This window comes from Anthonomus grandis, chromosome 13 (genome assembly GCF_022605725.1).
Source record: "Anthonomus grandis grandis chromosome 13, icAntGran1.3, whole genome shotgun sequence".
NCBI lineage: Eukaryota > Metazoa > Arthropoda > Insecta > Coleoptera > Curculionidae > Anthonomus > Anthonomus grandis.
In genome coordinates this window covers 14,210,005-14,227,740 of record NC_065558.1, presented here as the reverse complement: position 1 = coordinate 14,227,740, position 17,736 = coordinate 14,210,005, and the positions used below count along the sequence as shown (strand labels likewise).

The 17,736-nt window shown below is 34.3% G+C and overlaps 1 protein-coding gene across 3 annotated transcripts in view; it reads left to right on the top strand.

The window, feature by feature from the left end:
• Nucleotides 1-17,736, top strand: part of LOC126743682 (uncharacterized) — a 145,221-nt gene that overhangs the window by 110,057 nt on the left and 17,428 nt on the right. For 2 of the 3 annotated variants that reach the window (XM_050450890.1, XM_050450888.1), the window contains exons 2-3: nt 13,046-13,247; nt 15,917-16,077. In XM_050450890.1, coding sequence (XP_050306847.1) covers nt 13,046-13,247; nt 15,917-16,077 — 363 coding nt within the window. The remainder of the gene's footprint in view (nt 1-13,045; nt 13,248-15,916; nt 16,078-17,736) is intronic. The other variant, XM_050450889.1, reaches the window with a different exon arrangement.

Genomic DNA, 17,736 nt, shown 5'->3' with positions numbered 1-17,736 from the left:
TTAAATTTCGAAATTTTCCACTAAAATAATTCTTTAGGAAGCAATATCTCAACGTGGTGCTATGATTCTCTGTATTATCAGAAATATAAAAAATAAAACCCAACTTTAAAAAAAAAATAACTATTTTTATTACAATTTAAGATTTAAAAATAAAATGAACAAAAGCAAACATAATATAAAAGTCACCGGGATCGACTTAAACATTCAATAGTCAAAGCCAATATGTCCTTCCCTTCAATGCCCGCGTGTACTTCCTTTTCCCAAATTATGCTGAGATCGATATTACCTTTCATAATATACCGTTGACCTGGACCACGATGACGACGGTACCAAGCCAGGCTATATGCACGTGATCCTTATTCGGCATATTTCTTACACGGCCTTTCCTGACTATGGCGTGTCCTCACGCCTAAAATTCATTTCGATCCAAGTCGACTTTGCTAAGGAAAAGAAATACGTATAAGCATTAAAATAAAATAGGCATTAAAGAAAACTAAATTTTATAAAAACAAACTGAGAAAATCAACAGCTTAGCAGTCATGGAGTCGAACATCCCGTGAAACCTAATACCTAAGAAAACACTTAATTTGGGTTACACGGTGTATGCATACACAGGGTTAAGTATTAAAAAAAAAAAAAATGGGGTAAAACAAAGGCCAATACCAAATATTAAAACGTTAGGTACTTAAATCTAATAATAAGAAAAGAATACTAGTGCTAGTATGTTAAAGGCGCACCAGGGAAGACCAAAAGTAACCAGGAATTTTAACCACCTGCCTTTGGCCCACCTGAACCGGGGAGCCAAAAGTACCAGGAATTACAATAATTACACCTGCAGATGGCCCCCCACAGAGCTCTGCAATCGCGCCAATACCTACTCTAAGATTCAATACCGAATCTTATCCAGGGTTTCACATTTTCCAACCCTGCCACGCCCTTATACGGAATGCGTGATCGTACAGCTCCAGGTATGTCGGTCACTTCATACCGATCGTGCTCCAGGACTTTGCTGATCCTGTAAGGTCCTCGCCACTTGGGCAAGAGTTTCCTGCTGGTCCCAGTATTTGGAGACGCTGTAAGTCGCAACAGCACTAAATCACCCTCCACATACTGATGTCCAGGAATCCTCTTGGAGTCAAATCGGCGTTTTTGCTTAGCCTGATGATTCTCGGCGAGTCTTAACATTTCCGCTCGGATAGCTGTCACATCCAGCGGTTCCTCTTCAACTGATAAAATCTTGGTACTCCACCTCTTCGGCTTACCAACAACCTGTCAATTCCAGCCACTATGGTCTCACCCATTTTTGAGATGCTTTCAGCCAAAGCACTCGAAGATGTTCCAGATGAGGAGTACCTTCTAGGGCTGCTCCTAGAGCGGTGATGTCTATCATGCTGCTGAGGCTGACCGTCTCTTCGAGAACGCCTTCCGCGAGCCACCCTATCGTCTTCCACCCTCGACCCAACGCCTTTTCTACTAGAAGAGCGGCTTGAGCCTCGACGACGATGACGCACCAGGGCTCTTTCGTCACGCCGAGATTCGCGTTCTCGATATTCGCGGCGCTCATAGTCTTCTTCGTAACGCGGCATTTTCACACACAAAGTTTTTTTTCAGTTTTTAAATATACTAACAAGGCGCGCAAGCGTATAATCCCGCTTCTGATGTCAGAAATATAGAAAAATAAAACCCAACTTTAAAAAAAAAATACTATTTTAACTACAATTTAAGATTTAAAAATAAAATGAACAAAGGCAAACAAAATATAAAAGTCACCGGGATCGACTTAAACATTCAATAGTCAAAGCCAATCTGTCCTTTCCTTCAATGTCCGCGTGTATTTCCTTTTCCCAAATTATGCTGAGATCGATATTCCCTTTCATAATATACCGTTGACCTGGACCACGATGACGACGGTACCAAGCCAGGCTATATGCACGTGATCCGAAGCGTGATCCTTATTCGGCATATTTCTTACAGTATAGTTGATGGCCCTGTAAATAGTGCGAAGTATTGTGATATTTTAAATGGTTTTTTTCTTGAAACGGCTCATGCTTTATATCCAGAGGGCGTTTTCAGCAGGATAATGCAAGAGGCCATTCTTCTGCCTATAATACTCAAGCTTGGATGCAAGAATATTTTGATGTACAACAATTCGATGGCCAGCACCTTTACCAGATCTTAGTCCCATTGAAAACATATGGGGATTAATGAAGATTAAAGTGGAATGAGAACCCTACGAAATACAGAAGGTTTAATTCGTTTGGTTTCACAGGCCTGGACTACACCGAGAATTATGACAGTCACCTAGTTTCTGCTGTACCTGGACGTTTAGTTAAGTATTTAAAATTAAATAAAGATTATATAAATAAATGAAATGAATTGTTTGTTGTTATTTTATAATTCAAATAACAAAAATATAAACTGCATAATTATAAAAATTGTGCTTTCTTTCTTTCAAGTAGGTACCTTCTAGATGGACTGTAGTATAACAGTAAACCTTCCTTTAACGCAATTGTTGAAGATATGATAGGTGGGAGCCTGCGTAAACTTTAACCATTTTATCAATGTCTATTTTGGGAGCACCACATTAATTAAGCAACTACCTCAAAAATTAACACTGTTTTAAGGTCTCAACTAGTCAATGCTTTTTTATTGTTATTGTTCACATGACTTGTGACATACCTCTGCTAAAAGTGTTTTTTTTTGTGTTACAACTATAGATAATAAAAAAGGGTGCACCGTACCGTTGAAATTAGTAGTTTCTAAAGCTCACTTTGAGCAAGGGAACCAAATAGCCAAACTCGGCATTAGCTCTTCCTTCAAGAAACGTAAATAGTTCGCTCCATTGAGATCTTCTTGGAAGAAAATTGGTCCTATTACTTGATTATCAATAATCTCTTCCTAAACGTTGTATTTTTCTGGATGTATGGCCTTCCCTTATTCAGTGTAACCTTTTGTCTGCCTGATAATAGTTATTTTGATTGACTATCTTTCCAAAGTTCATAATTTTTTAACCAAATCATAGTGTTCTATCCGAAATACCTTCGGTAAGTTTCTGGAGGTTTATATATTATAAGGGTGATGACTGATGACACTAAAGACTACCTCACTGTGAGTTCCTTATATATATGTCTAGAGTCTAGAGGACATATCAGGATTTTCTTTAGCAGATAGAACTACACTAATTTTGTTATCTCCATTTAAGTAATTCTGTTGATGATTACTTGTTTTTCTCAAATGGTAATCGCGAAACTGTCGTTTACTTTTGCATACGAAGAAATCAATATAGTCTATATTTTTGAGTCAACAAGGTCAACCTAACAAGGAGAAATTTTTAAAGTAGACTTAGAGTCACAAAATATTAGCATTACCTATCATTGATTGATGACTTCTCAAATTTAAGACACACTGTATAAAATTTTAGAACCTCAAAAAGATGACAATTTAAAATACTCTCCGAAAAAATTACTTTTATTGATTAACTGAATTTACTCCACGTTAAAGAGTAATAAATCTGAAAGCCCTTAATATTGCCAAAACAGCTAAAGACCGAGGCATAGATATGTCATTGGCAATGAAATAGGTGTAGCATTTTCCGAAAAATTACGAAACATACAGGATGTTCATAATAAAAGAGTTGGTATAAGTAGCTGATATATGACACCCCCTATATTATAAGTTTTTATTAAAAAAAAAATACGCAACTAAAAATAAGAATCAATGTGTCCGAGCGGTTTTCTGAACAGACTCCCATCTATTTATTTATTCTAAGTTACCGACTCGCACTATATTATAACTCAGAAGTTGTGTGACTGTTTCACAATTTACAACTTTTAAAAATCACAATTTTTCAAAATAATCAGCGACACTAACGAACACCGCCTTAATATAAGAGCGGTCACAAATAAAAATGTTTAGACGTGTATCGGTTACATAAAAATAGAGTGAAATCTTTGAAAAATCCGAACGCGATGCGATGACAAACGAGCCTTCCTTTGGCCACACTCTGGTGCAGATATTCGGTTTATTTATGATGAGAAACTCTAAGGTGTTGGGAAATAGACTAAGGTCCGCTAAAAATAGGTCCCAAGGATGTTTCAGGTGCGATCGGAACAAAAGTGAGAAAATCTTGATCATGAATTACGTCACGACATCAAAAAAGGAACGATATTAAATAAGGCTTCGGATAATTATTTTATTAATAAGACAAGTCAGAGGCAGCCGTGGGAATTGTTTATATTAAGTGCAAATATGTCGTCGTGCTTAATCAGCGACCTTTTAATGATTCGTTTGTGTGCAACAATTATAAACGCATTGTTTTTAATTGATTAGACTTTAGCGCCTTAAAATAGATGTAGGTAACCTTGTCAATAGTTTTAGATGTTATGAATCTACAACTGGATGAGCGGACATCCGCTTGATTTAAAAAGTCAGAAATAAGAAAAATTATTTTTTAATTTATTAATCAAATCATACTATTGTGCATCAAAATAAATAATAGTTTTAAGTAATAAACAAAATACACAATTATGATGGATAGGAATCACAACATAAAAAAACCTCTCAAAGTGTACTACAATACTATTAGGGAGTCCCCTAAACAAGTAAAGGTGAATATTTACATTTCTTTTCTAAATTTTCTCTTTATGCTTTACACATTTTCAAATATCTTTTGTCAATTTCATAGAAGTTTTTAATAATCTACTTATAAACTACAGGAAATCCTTTTAAAAGTCTCTTAATATTTCTAAAGAATCATTTGCAGATGATAGCACCTTAGTGGCAAATGATCATGGTCGATGGAATTATCTTCATTTTTATGAATATCGACTTTATTTGTGGAATACAATAATTGATTTAAACAAATTTTATAGTTGAATTAATTGAAAAAAAGTATCATATTAATGAGTTCATCTCAATTTTAAAAAAATTTGATTTTAAGAAAACTGTTAAAAACACCCAAAAACTAGATTTACTAGTGAATTCTTTGGAAAAAAATAGTTAAAAAAAGAATATTTGTTGTCAAACGCTTTGAGTAATCCAGTAGTGTTTTATCATCGATAACTTAAGTTTATATCATCCGCCTATCAAAATCTTTGGAATATAGCAATTTTGGTCCTGCCTTTATACTGCTGTTTTGCTATCCATTACTGTAAAATACCCCTCTTTAAACTGCAGAAAATTTTAGAACAAATAAATGTGTTTTTCAGGTGAGTAGACCAAAAACTGGCAAGTCCCACACCTTCATAGAGGTCAGTCTCGAGGAGAGGCAAAAATTCGCAAATCCAACCCATATCAAAAAAGCAAGGATCAAACTTCACAGTGCCTAGATATATTATTTGAAAAATAAGTTTGAGGGAGCATTTAGAAGAACTGGAAGAATAATTAGCAAATATTAAATAGAAAATCCTAGGTTTAAGTGAAACAAGACTGCGTGAAGAAAAATGTACTGGGGTAAAATAGCCACAAGTTCTGCATCCGAAGAAGATATTGAAAATTTTTATGAGGACATTTTAAGAGCTACAGCATTGGAAAAACAGACTCAAGTTTATTATAGGCGACTTTAGTGCCGAGTTAGGAGTAAAAGCAGACAATAGAAATAACAGGAAATAGATTGGTAATTTTGGCCTCGATTTAATCAATGAAAGAGGTGAAAGAATATTGTACTAGATGGAAAAAAATGTACTGTATAAGTACCTTTTCAAAAAACAAACAAAAAGAAGCACATAGATCAGCTCAGATTCAAATACTAACTAATCAAAAACACGCAGTAAAAGAAGTATTAAACCAGATGGACATAAACAAGCTTGAAACTAAAATAAGAACCGATAATTAAACAGCCATGAAAAAGACGTGTTCCACATATAGAAAACCCAGAGAAACAAAAATTAGTAAAGCGACGAAAGACCTTATGGAAAAAAGAAGAAAAATGACCACTGAAAAAAGACACCCCAGAGCAAAAATAACTAAAAAAAATATAACGTCGAAAACCAGAGATGATCCGACATACTAGTACACAGAACTAGTAAAAACAGTTATTGAAAACGATAAAAATATGACATTTCTCAAGACGATTATAAGTTAAAAATAGAAAATTATCGACTAATAAGTCTACTTCCACATCCATACAAATTGCTAACAAATAGACTTACCAACAAATTAGATGATTACCAATCTCCTGAAAATGCTGGATTCCGTAAAGGGTTTAGAACAATTGACCATATTCAGTCAATTCGATCATTAGTAAAAAAAAATGCAACGAATACAACGAACTACTACTACTACACGTTGCTTTGGTTGACCCCGTAGAACTGTGGGCTATCTTTGAAGCTTTAAACAATGAAAGAGTTGAAAATATAAATAACAACATAACGTCAATAATAAAAATAGCAAAAGATAGAGAAAATAATAGGATTGTGGGGTGATACTAAATCTCCAAAGTTTTTCACTCTTGCATTTAAAGACGCTTTCAAGTTACTCAAATTAGACAGAAAGGCCATAAGAATTGGCGTGAAATATCTAAACCATCTTTGCTTTGCAGATGATGTTGTGCTTTTTAGTCAGGATATCGGTGAATTACAGGAAATATTGGAGTTACCATGACCCTAACTAAAACAAAAGTCATAACTGCTGTTGATAATATTACCATGCTTCGGAAATCAGATCATAGAAAAATTCGAAGATTACGTCTACCTGGGACATATTATTAATTTGAGTAATAAACAATTACAAAGATAATTGACCGTGTATTTTTGGAACGTTATTGGATTTTAAAAACTAAATAATTAATAAAATAATTATTGGAACTAAATCAAAATTAAAAAAGTATACTAATTTTGTGAAACTATATTCTTTGATATACGCTCTACCTTAGATTTAGTGCAAGGCAATTAAAAAAAAGTAAAGAGCCGAAAATATAATTGGATAGATTTTCCAGACAGGAAACTTCAAAAAGAGTGGCACAAGTCGCATTGAATCGTTGCCCTCACTGAAAGAACTAGGTTAATGGTCCAATAAAAATAGTAAACAGATAGTAGTGTGGACACACACATCGTTAAATAAGTGGAAAACTCGGCTTTTTAGTTAATTTTTAATTTATGATAGTTGGAAGACTATATAAATTCAAAATCAATCGGAAAAAGTATACACGTATATCCTATGAATAAGCAATTAAGCACGTTCACCGTATATTTTATTATAAAAATTCTAATTAGACAATGCTGCTGCCATTTATTAAGCCGACAGTTTTTCATGTTCATTTTATGTGCAAAAACACAAACATTCATACATAAATAATGAGAAAATTGAAGATTTTGTTGTTTGCGTTTCTTTCCGGGTAGATTTAAACCGAAATTCATATCTTACATTACTTATAAATATATGGTTTTCTTATTTATATTATAATTTCAGACTCTCTCCGAATGCTTCTAAATGTTATAGATACACTTGAAGTGATACATAATTAAATAGATGATTCGGTTAGCAATAAAAAGGTTTACTCTAATTTTAGTAGTTCATTAGCTATCCCTTTTTTAAACCTGATCGCACGAAAATGATCTATATATCTTTAAATAGCCATAGATGATGCATACATATATTACTTACACGACACGAGACTGATCTAATATATAAATTTTCTAGTGTCCCCTCATCGCTATAGTAAAAGTTGTACCGGAGCCAAAAAAAACGAATCTGGATGACACGCACGTTAAGGAATATAGTAAAATTATGTTACTCATATATTTTAACGTTCATTTCCTGTTGGCACATACTTTGGATTACACGAATTTGCTTTTCCGCAACATGAAGTAAAGTTGAAGAAGACCTGCTAATTTAGTTCATAACCTGTGTCAGTCATCTTTATTGAGTGCTGTTGCTTGTTACCCTATCTTGCCCTACATCAACCTTGAACTAGATATAGAGTAGCTTAAAGAAATATTATAGAGAATTTTATTTGAAGAAATTACAAAGGAAGCATGACTGATTGAACCTACACAAGAAAATAAAAGAAATACTGGGAATGAATAGGACACGTCCAAATTGCAAGTTAGTCAAAGACACTAATACCGTCATACATAACAGATATAAAGGAGAAATTATAAATCTGGAAATATTACACAAAGCATCTATTTCAGGATGATAGACCTGAACAACATGGTTTTGAAGAGGCGAGTACTGGTCCAAAAAAGAGTAAATCGTACAGGCCGTCCGTCGGTAAAAAAAATAAAAAAAAGATAAAGCTGCGGGCCTTGACTATATCTATGTTGATCGTTTTAAACTAGCAGAGGATAGTGTCGACAAGGTTCTCACTGATTTATTTAACACCATATACATCTCAAAGTACAACATCTAAATTATGATATTTAAAACATCGGTCTGGATCAAAATGACATACAAATTATCTCTAATCTATATTGGAATCAACAGTGCTTTCCCCATTATTGTTTAATATCTATTCTGAATCTATTTTCTCCGAAGCTGTGACTGAAAACGAAAAAGAATTTACGTAAATGGTGTACCAATGAATAACATCCCCTACCCTGATGAATTAGTGTTATTGAGCAGTTCTTCTAAGGATCTGCAATGGTAACTAATAAGAATTATCAGGCATTCCGAAACATTGGAATTGTACAACTGTCAAGAAGTAATAGAAAGAATTGACCACTGTGAATACCTCGAATAATACCTAAACATTGAGTAGAACATTGTACAGGAAATACGGATATGCATCAGGAAAAAGCCGGAAATATGGAAGGAACCTACAATGATGAACGAAACAGCTTCTCACGTGTAGATAAATGAATCTAAGTTTAAGACTATTGAGCCAAATGCTACACATTTTCCATCTTGATTTATGGACTAGAGGGTGGACACTTGGATCGGCATTGCAAAAAGATTGAAGCCTTTGAAATATGAGTCTATCGTCGCACACTCAGGATTTCCTGAATTGATAGAGTATGGAATGCTGACGTTTTTCTATGTCTAAATATAACAACCGAGATCTTTAACACAGTGAAATACCCTTCGTGAAACTAATAATAGAGGGAAAAATTGAATAGTGACGACCACCGAGACGAAGATGGACATTGTGGCTTAAGAACTGGAGAAAGTGGTATGAAAGAAGTACCAGATCCTTACTTCGCGCAACGGTCTTCAAAATACAAATAGCCGGCATAATCGCCAGTCTTAGGTAGAAGACGGCATCAGAAGAAGAAGAAGAAGAAGAAGAAGAAGAAATATTTTTTATATCAAGTTTTAAAATGTTAATGTCACGTGTCTAAACTTTACCAGTATAAAGCAATATTTAAGAAGCTTTATTGGTGTTTAGATCTTCCAACTCAAATCTCAGAAATCTTCGCTAATTTCAGCGGTTTGATTTATTATTCCTAATCCGCTACTATATCTTCTAAATATAAGTTAAGGAATGGTACCGACTTAACGCATCTTACTAAGGGCTTTTTAAACATACCCTTTTTTTTAATATTCTAGGTATATTTAAATTAGAGGTTTTTATTTTTCATTTCTTCTTATTAGGATGTTGATTGGCTTGTAAAAAGTGGATATTAGAGCATAAAATTTTTCAAAGTCTTTCTTTTTAAAATGAAATTCTTGGTTTAGAAAGGAATTTTTTTATCAAGAATTTTTTTTTTGGCTTTTACTGTTACGAGTTAATTTCAATTTAAACTTGTGGATATTATTCCCTTAAAATGTTTTTTTTTTTAAATCCAAAAAAAAATTATTACAGCAATTATACGGAGTTATAGATTTTAATTTCTCCTATTTTCGTAAGCAAAAAAAAAATTAAAATTTATTTTGGTAATGATAGTCGACTTATTATTTTCAAAAACGAGTTATTTTTTTGTAAGTAATCATGTTGTCTTCTTTAATTTTTGGATACAAAACTTGATTTTTTTTATGTCTATTGCCTTAATTTACAGTTTCAAACATATTTACTAAAACATGCTAGTTAACTAAGTATTAACTAAATAAAAAAAAATTGTACTGTTATTAATAATACTTTAAGATGAATTTTTATAGAAATGATTATGGGAATTTTAATTCCTAATTTTTTTCATGGCTTTTCACTGCTCAACTTCCTATAAAAAGGCCTTCAGGTAAGCACCAATGGCAAAAAAAATTACAAAAAAAATTAGGTGATTTTCATATCTTTCTTTCACTGTATTGAAAATAAAATTATTATATTTATTTTTTAAGAAATTATTAATTCTTAACTAATAATTCCAAAACAACAATTATACAAATAAATATTTCTTATGGATCAATAGAAGCGGTTTTCTTCCATTCCTTCCATGTAACCATAATTGCCACAAATTCCGTTTTTTTGCGTGTCACAAACAATAAAAGTATAATTATTAATCGCGCTTGTAAATCATTTCAGAAGCGTATCCGCAATTGATAGAAAATGCTCATCACCTATGTAACTCTAGTAGACATATAATTAAAACAATAATAAAATAAAAAACTACCCTCCATTTTATCTTAATTTGTAAATAGACATACTTACTTGCTTTCTTGTTGGTTAAATGTAAATATTTCTGAAACAGTTGAGTTTTGAGATAAGGTGTGTTATACGAAACTTATATGATAATAAACGCATTTATTATCATAAATGCAATAAAAAATATAGCATTCCATTTAAAAAAATGACCGATGACGTCATATCTTTTTTTTTGTTCCACCCTGTATACAAAAATTTATGTGAAATAATGCGCAACTTAAAATAAAAATCGACTGGTGTGAGCGTTTTCTCAAAAAATCATGTGATTTTTATCGAATTTATGCGGAACTTTAGGCGGTCATTGTACACTAGGTATAAAGTGGTTAAACTGTAAACTGTAATGAACACATTTTATAATAATGGCAATGGCATCACACTTCCACCTGAATTAGAGGACACATGATCCCCGATATTCAAGATATAGGCGGGGTCAAGCCTTATTTAAGTCTTATTTAATTCAATATAATAAATTAACTAATAATAAACCTAAAGCTAAGCAGCTCACATATGAAGTAGACGTTGTATTTGGCTCAGGAACTAGAATACACTCAAGGAAGTTTCCTATTCTTTCTAGAACTTTCGGGAGATGCGTTATGGGAATAGCAGTGATAATCTCATTCTCGATCAGATTACTTTGACATACTTCCATTGTTGATATTATGGTTGAATTGGGTCTGCATTTCTGTCATTTTTCTATATTTCTTTACTTTTCTTTGAATATGGTGTTTTAAATCTCTCTACTACCATCTTTTCATTGTATTTCACTCTTAAGTTGTTGTTGTTTTTGGGAATAGTGATAGTCAGAGTTATTTTCTTAGAAACTTCATCTATTAGAATTGAGTCAGGTGGATTATTACTTAGCTAATTTGTAAGAATATTTCAGTCCAGTCCCAATACAATTTGTGTTCGTCATAAGAATATCGGCTTTTAATATGGTACCATATGCTTAAATATTATTATTAGGCAAAAAGTTTAATTTTCCTACTAGCTCTTGATGGAGTATTCTCGCTACTAGATTGTATCCCTCTTTATAATCTGTTAACGCAAATATCTGACAACCTCACCTACATCTGTAAGACTGTATTGCATGGCCAACAAATTTCAGATAGTTGGAATAATTTGATTTTGTATAGCCAGGAAAAATCTTCTAAAATGTAATCATCAGTTTCAAGGTAAATCTTACTACTATCCGAGGTCAACCAGTCCTTCGGCGCTGCGGTGTCGATGTATTTCTATCAAATCTCGTTGACTTGCCTCCTATGTACTGATTTCCTAATCCAGATTTCTACTTTATCCTACTCCGTGCTATGATGGGTTTAAACCTGAAGCTCTCGAAGTTTAAGTGCTGTTAAGTCATCCGCTTCTCATACTGCTTGATATATTTCTGATATTTCAGCCTTTCTAACAGAGAGTTAGCAAGTTGCAAGTACAGAGAGTTCGCAAGTTACAATTTTGCTGATCTAGTTGTTTGTCAATATATGAATCCTCTTCATCCTAAAATTTCACGCCAATATGGTTCGCTCAAGGGCTATTTGGGGGCAATGTTTTTCAACCTTTTTTAATAGTGTCTTAATTTTCAATTGCAGGTTACCGAGGTCGCTCAAAGTCATACGTGTTTATGACCTTTAAACAAGTTCATTCTACTAAGATCTCGATACTCGTATAAACACTTTTTCCTGCCAGTCCGACAGTACTAAAGAAAACAAAGAGCATGTCTATTTATCGTTTTAGTCATTTCTACCAGCGCAGCACCTGCGCCAGTGTTTCTCAGTCAAACCTCCTAATATTGATCTCTCACTGATTCATTTTCTCATTCAAAATCGCTATTATTTTTAAAATTAAAAAAATATCACTCAATTTTTCTTTAAGTAACATAATCAGGGCTCTTACAGTTTATTTGTTGAAAGTGAAAAATTGACTGGCGCCAGTTGCTGGCATCGTGTAAATCGGGCTTTAGTTAAGTTTTTGGGTAAAGTAACACGAATTCGCATTATATTTCAGTGCTGCCAACAAAAGTAAAACCTCAATCTTTATGATTGGAGGAATGATTTGGTATTGTTATTATTTTTGATGTGTTTAACTGCCATTAGAAAGGTCGCTCTTAATATTCATTAGTATATATTTATTACATAATTTATTCATACTCATAGGCTTAATGACGTGTACACATCTTTTGATACACCTTAATAACTAATACGATCTAATACGAACATTGGATTATTGCACTTACGTATTTAAACGGTGTTGCGCTTATATGAGCTTATTATAAAATACACGATTTTAATGATCATCCAATTACTTCAAATCATACATTGAACAAATTAGGAGGATGAGTGAAGTAACCTTAAATGTAATCATATCAGTCATCACATAGACAATAATTACAGTTTATATAAAGATGCTAGCGGGCCTGACGTTCCGAAGTCGGGCGTCATGCCAGACCCCAGAAGTGTAGCATTCTTATATCAAAGAAACACGGTTAATCTACAAAAACCTATTCTCTCATTCATCTTTTATTCTTTGTTTTAGAAGTAAAATCGTCCACAATCAAACACCTGGAGAACAAATCGTCGTGGGGTCTGAAAAAGAACAACAGCCGAACAGAACGGAAAAAAACGAAGAAACTGAAACTCAGCTGCCAGGCCGGCGGTCTACCGATTCCGACGATCACGTGGCGACGGAGCGGCGTGCCATTGGTCAACAGTTCGCACGTGCGCATCAATTATGTAAAGTAAGTATCAAAGATGACCTTCTATTATTTATCGATGAAACGAACTTTAGGAAATTCGATCGAAATTATATGAGGCACTTCATTTCAATAGATTAGTTTTAGCCAAGTGTAAAAGTCAGATAAATTTATCTGACAGGTCTCCTACTTACCGATACTGCTGTCAGCCAGTAGCCACCACTATGTTTAAAGATTAACCGAGAAGGCTGAGAAAATATTTGTGTTTATTCCCTGATTCCAGCTTTTGTTAAGGAGTCCTGTACCCATCTGGTTAATGTCTGACTAGAAACTCTATTAAGAGGAGCAGAATATAAAATTCATTGTTTCTTTTCTGTAATGTAGCTGTCTTGTTGATATACTTTAATAATGCTGAAACCAGAAGAGCTCAGGTTGTTCAGTGAATGTTTTAAATTGAAGACAAGGTTGAATCTTATTTGGGCCAGAGAATTTTATAACATCAGAGATAAAACTAGAAGCTCCAGCCTCATTTGTGAAAATATTATTTTCCACTTTAATTAGAGTAAATGTTTGAAAACGTTTACTGTAACTAAATCCAAAAGGGACATCAACTTCTTCGAGAGCAACTCAAGAGATGAAATTTTATTAGGGTGAAAATTTCTGAGGTAATTAAGTAGTACAAGGGATCCCCAGTTATATTATATCTAAGAGTGTGTAAACGTAGTTTTGAAATGCCTCTTATGTACCTTTTTATTAAGGGATGTTTACTTAAACGGCCTGGCATTGTTAAAGCGAGGGTTAAACGAAAATTATAAAATGACCCAAATTTAAAACCTCTTTGCTGGAAAAGGAATTGAAAAACTATATTACTTGAGTAGGTGTTGTTTTTTTTTTGGTTTGAATATAAGATTCAAAGCAACACCACATTCTCTATAAAATATTTCCACCAAGATCGATAAGCTGTATCATACTATTTTTGTATTGTGATAGAAAGGGATTCTACCATGACATCCATGCATTCTTCTGGTACGTTCCTCAGTCGATAAGCCTCCCTGATAATTTACCTGCAATCAGGGTAAGGTTTGCTATGGGGGATGGTTATCTAAAAGGAAATGTAATCAAATTCTCGACTAGACAAAAAGTAGGATATCATGCCTGACCTGGCTAGTCAAGGTACAATTAGGATGCCTTTAGGCTTCTCCAGTTTAAGTGGTCTGCCTCTTGTATGGCTCTTCTGGGATTTCTAGTTATACCAGATTTGGTGGCCTTTATGTCTCTACTATTTTTTTTAATCTCTTGCAGTTTTAATTTTATCTGCATGAGCCAAACCAAATAACTTAGAGTCTGGGGCCGTTTTGACCACCACTTGCCGAAGAGAATCATCTAGGTCTCGTATGATAATGTACTTCCTAGATATTAATACGTAATGATGTAAATCGGTCAGCAATTTGCCAGTATGTGACAGTTCAGTTATAATGGCTTCTAGTTTATTATTACTAAGATATTATTTCATGGTGATAGAGAAGCTCCTAACTGAGATTGTATGATAGCTAAATACTTTAGCATATTTTTTTTGAATGTGTCTTGTATTAGAATTTCCTCATGTAGATCTAAGGCTTCTAAAGTTTTTAAAATTTTTGGGTACAAAATATTTTTTGGTTAGATCTAGTCTTTCTTGTTTATCTAGGACACATTTGATTATGTTAGACCACCTAGAGACCAGGTCTGGGTGTAGTTCAGTCCTCTCGCTTATAATGTCATTGAGGTCTGTTCCCAAGCATTCGAGAATGTTTTCCTTTAGAATTAGAAACTGTTCTGTTTCCTTATATGGGTTGATCTTCTCTCTATTGTCCGTTTCTGGGTCTATTTCCCTGCTGTGCACTTGTACCTGCTTGGTGATCATGGAAGGTCTATGATTAGGTTGGTCTAGCTCACTCGAGTTCAGACCTCTTACGTGGATGAATAGGATTCCCGTTCACTAGAGTTAGGGCTCGGCGAAATCCACTCACGCCTTCGAGGACGTGTTAAATGTTGTCAACATGAGTCGGATGATCTAGGTCCACTTCTTTTTGGCCTGCCTCTAGATTCAGTATTCTTACGTTGTTTTAAGTATGAATTGTTCAATACGCTTCATACGAGGTCCTGAAAAGCCAGCGCTGATTCCTCTGAATTGAAGCCAAAAGATGTCCTTTTTCGATTACTTGAACCCTTTCCTATTATGTGAACTATGCTGAAAGAAATTAATAACGTTAATACCTAAAATTGCGACTTACTCTTTGGAGAATTATTTGTGGAACAGTTCACTTGTTCACAAGCGCCAAAAACGAAAGTGATTGCTGACATCAGTGTTGGTAAATAGGAAACTTCACAAAAAATGCCAATCTTGTTTCAAGAGTGATCATCATTTAGATGAGATAACTCATCATCATCAGACTTAACACTTAGTTTCGTTAATTACAAACAACCAAATCCGATGATGACTTATCTCATTTTAATGAGTTATCTAATCGAAATGAAATCTTGACACAAGATTCTTCTATAATATATTTAAATTATTTTATTACATTTATATCAATTTATTTTATGACTTACTTGTATAAGGGACAGTGAATTAAAAGAATGGTAAGTCAGGACGTTTAGTTGTCCACTAAAATTAACCACTGGAGTGTATAGTTTATAATTACAGAGAAGGTTTGGTGGGGTGTCTGTTTCAGGAGGAGGCGGAGCACGCTGGTGATCGTGGCGCCGACGCAGGCCGACTATGGCCGATACGAGTGTAGCGTGACCGGCGTCGATGGTCGAACCGACACGAAGGAGGTGGAGGTGCGCGGACCCGCTGCGCAACACCGTCAGACTCCATTCAGTGAGGATTCTAGTGAGATTTTTATACTTCTTATGTTTTCTTTTTGGTTTTGTTTGCTGGCATGTGTGTTGTCTTGTTGGAGGGATGAATTAGTGTGTATATTGAATTGTGTATGAACGTTTGTGAATTTACTAACTTTTATTGCTCTATTTATTTAACATCTTTTTACTTATTAATTTTTAGGATATTTGACCATAGACCCAAACAAATCCTGATTTAGCAAATAGTTTTTGAAGAAATTACAGGTGTTAAAAAATTAGAAAAAATGAATTTCGTGTTAAACTTTAGAATTATCCGCCTGCAAGGCTCTATAATAAGCAGAAACCTGTAGCGTTTTTATTTATTTTTTTTGGTTGCTTTTGTAACGTAATAATTTAATATTGTATCAACATAGTACTAATCGCGACATCTAGTGTAACGTCGGTTAATGACCTTGTAAAAAAAGAAGAACTCCTAGATGGCGTTAGCTGTTCTTCGCATTGAATTTTAAGCAATTTACTGGAATCAGGTTGTTTTTCTCTCTCTCTCTGACTAACGTGATTTTTCTATTTGTCTGTCTTTGTCATTGGTCACGTTCGCAATGCTCAAGGATCAACTTTTTACGTATTGGCATTTTCGATACTGGGCTGTTGTTGCCATTGTTTTTCCTGTAATTTTAATACGTTGCCTTTTAGGATTAGATTTATTTCCATACTCGCTGCAACTTAAAGCTAAGCAAGGCAACGTTACAATGTAATGTGGAAATTTACTTAAATATATTTTATAAAAGACCCTCCAACATTTTGAGGAAAGCTTGATTCCTATTTTTTGTAAAACGTTTTCTCATAGTTTTTAATGCCGTCATTTTTGAAGTTTCACGTGTTATTTTAGGGTCTTAAGTGACGTATTAAGTCTTAGGGGCCATCCCCTTCATGACTGGACCTTAGTCAGTTGCTGCCCTTGAATCTGCGCAGTGGGTTACCAGGTCAAACCAGATAAAAGGAATGTATAAGCAATGTCATGATTTCTGATTTGTTTTTGTTCTTTGGAATTTGGGACTAGTCTAGATTTTGGGACATACTAGCAGGTTATTGATTTCTTTTTATGTCTTTATTGCATATAGTTTTGATTTCAATGGTTGTACTTTTAACAAGAAACTATCTTTTAAAGTCAACAAATATCAATGCCACGGGGCTGTTATATTCAATGGTCTTTTCTATTCAGATTTTCAAGCACTGAAAGTGGTCGCTTGTACCGTACTTCGAGTGGAAACTAGCTTGCTCCCATGGCTGAATAGAATTCAGCTTTGCCTCCAATCACTTGTTCTTGTTTTTGTTTTGTTCAATTGATGACTCTGCTACGAGGCAATTTGCCAGCACGAATTGGAGATTCGGGAAAACCGTCGGGTATGTCCCCTGTTCACTATATTAAATTATCAATCACAATCGAAACTTTTCAATGCATGATGTCGCCTCCCCCACGATGCATCCGGCCTGGTTACCGGTGTGATTAGGATCGGCTACCACCGGCAAGGGGTTGGGAAGGGTCTGGGAAAGGGATTTAAAGGACGGACAACCACGTGTTGATGGGATGAAAGATAACGCGGAAGTGGGATAGAAACTTTCACAAAGTTTAATTCTGAAATGCACGTTGTACTAACATCAAGGGGTAGGAAAGGGTCAAGGAAAGGAA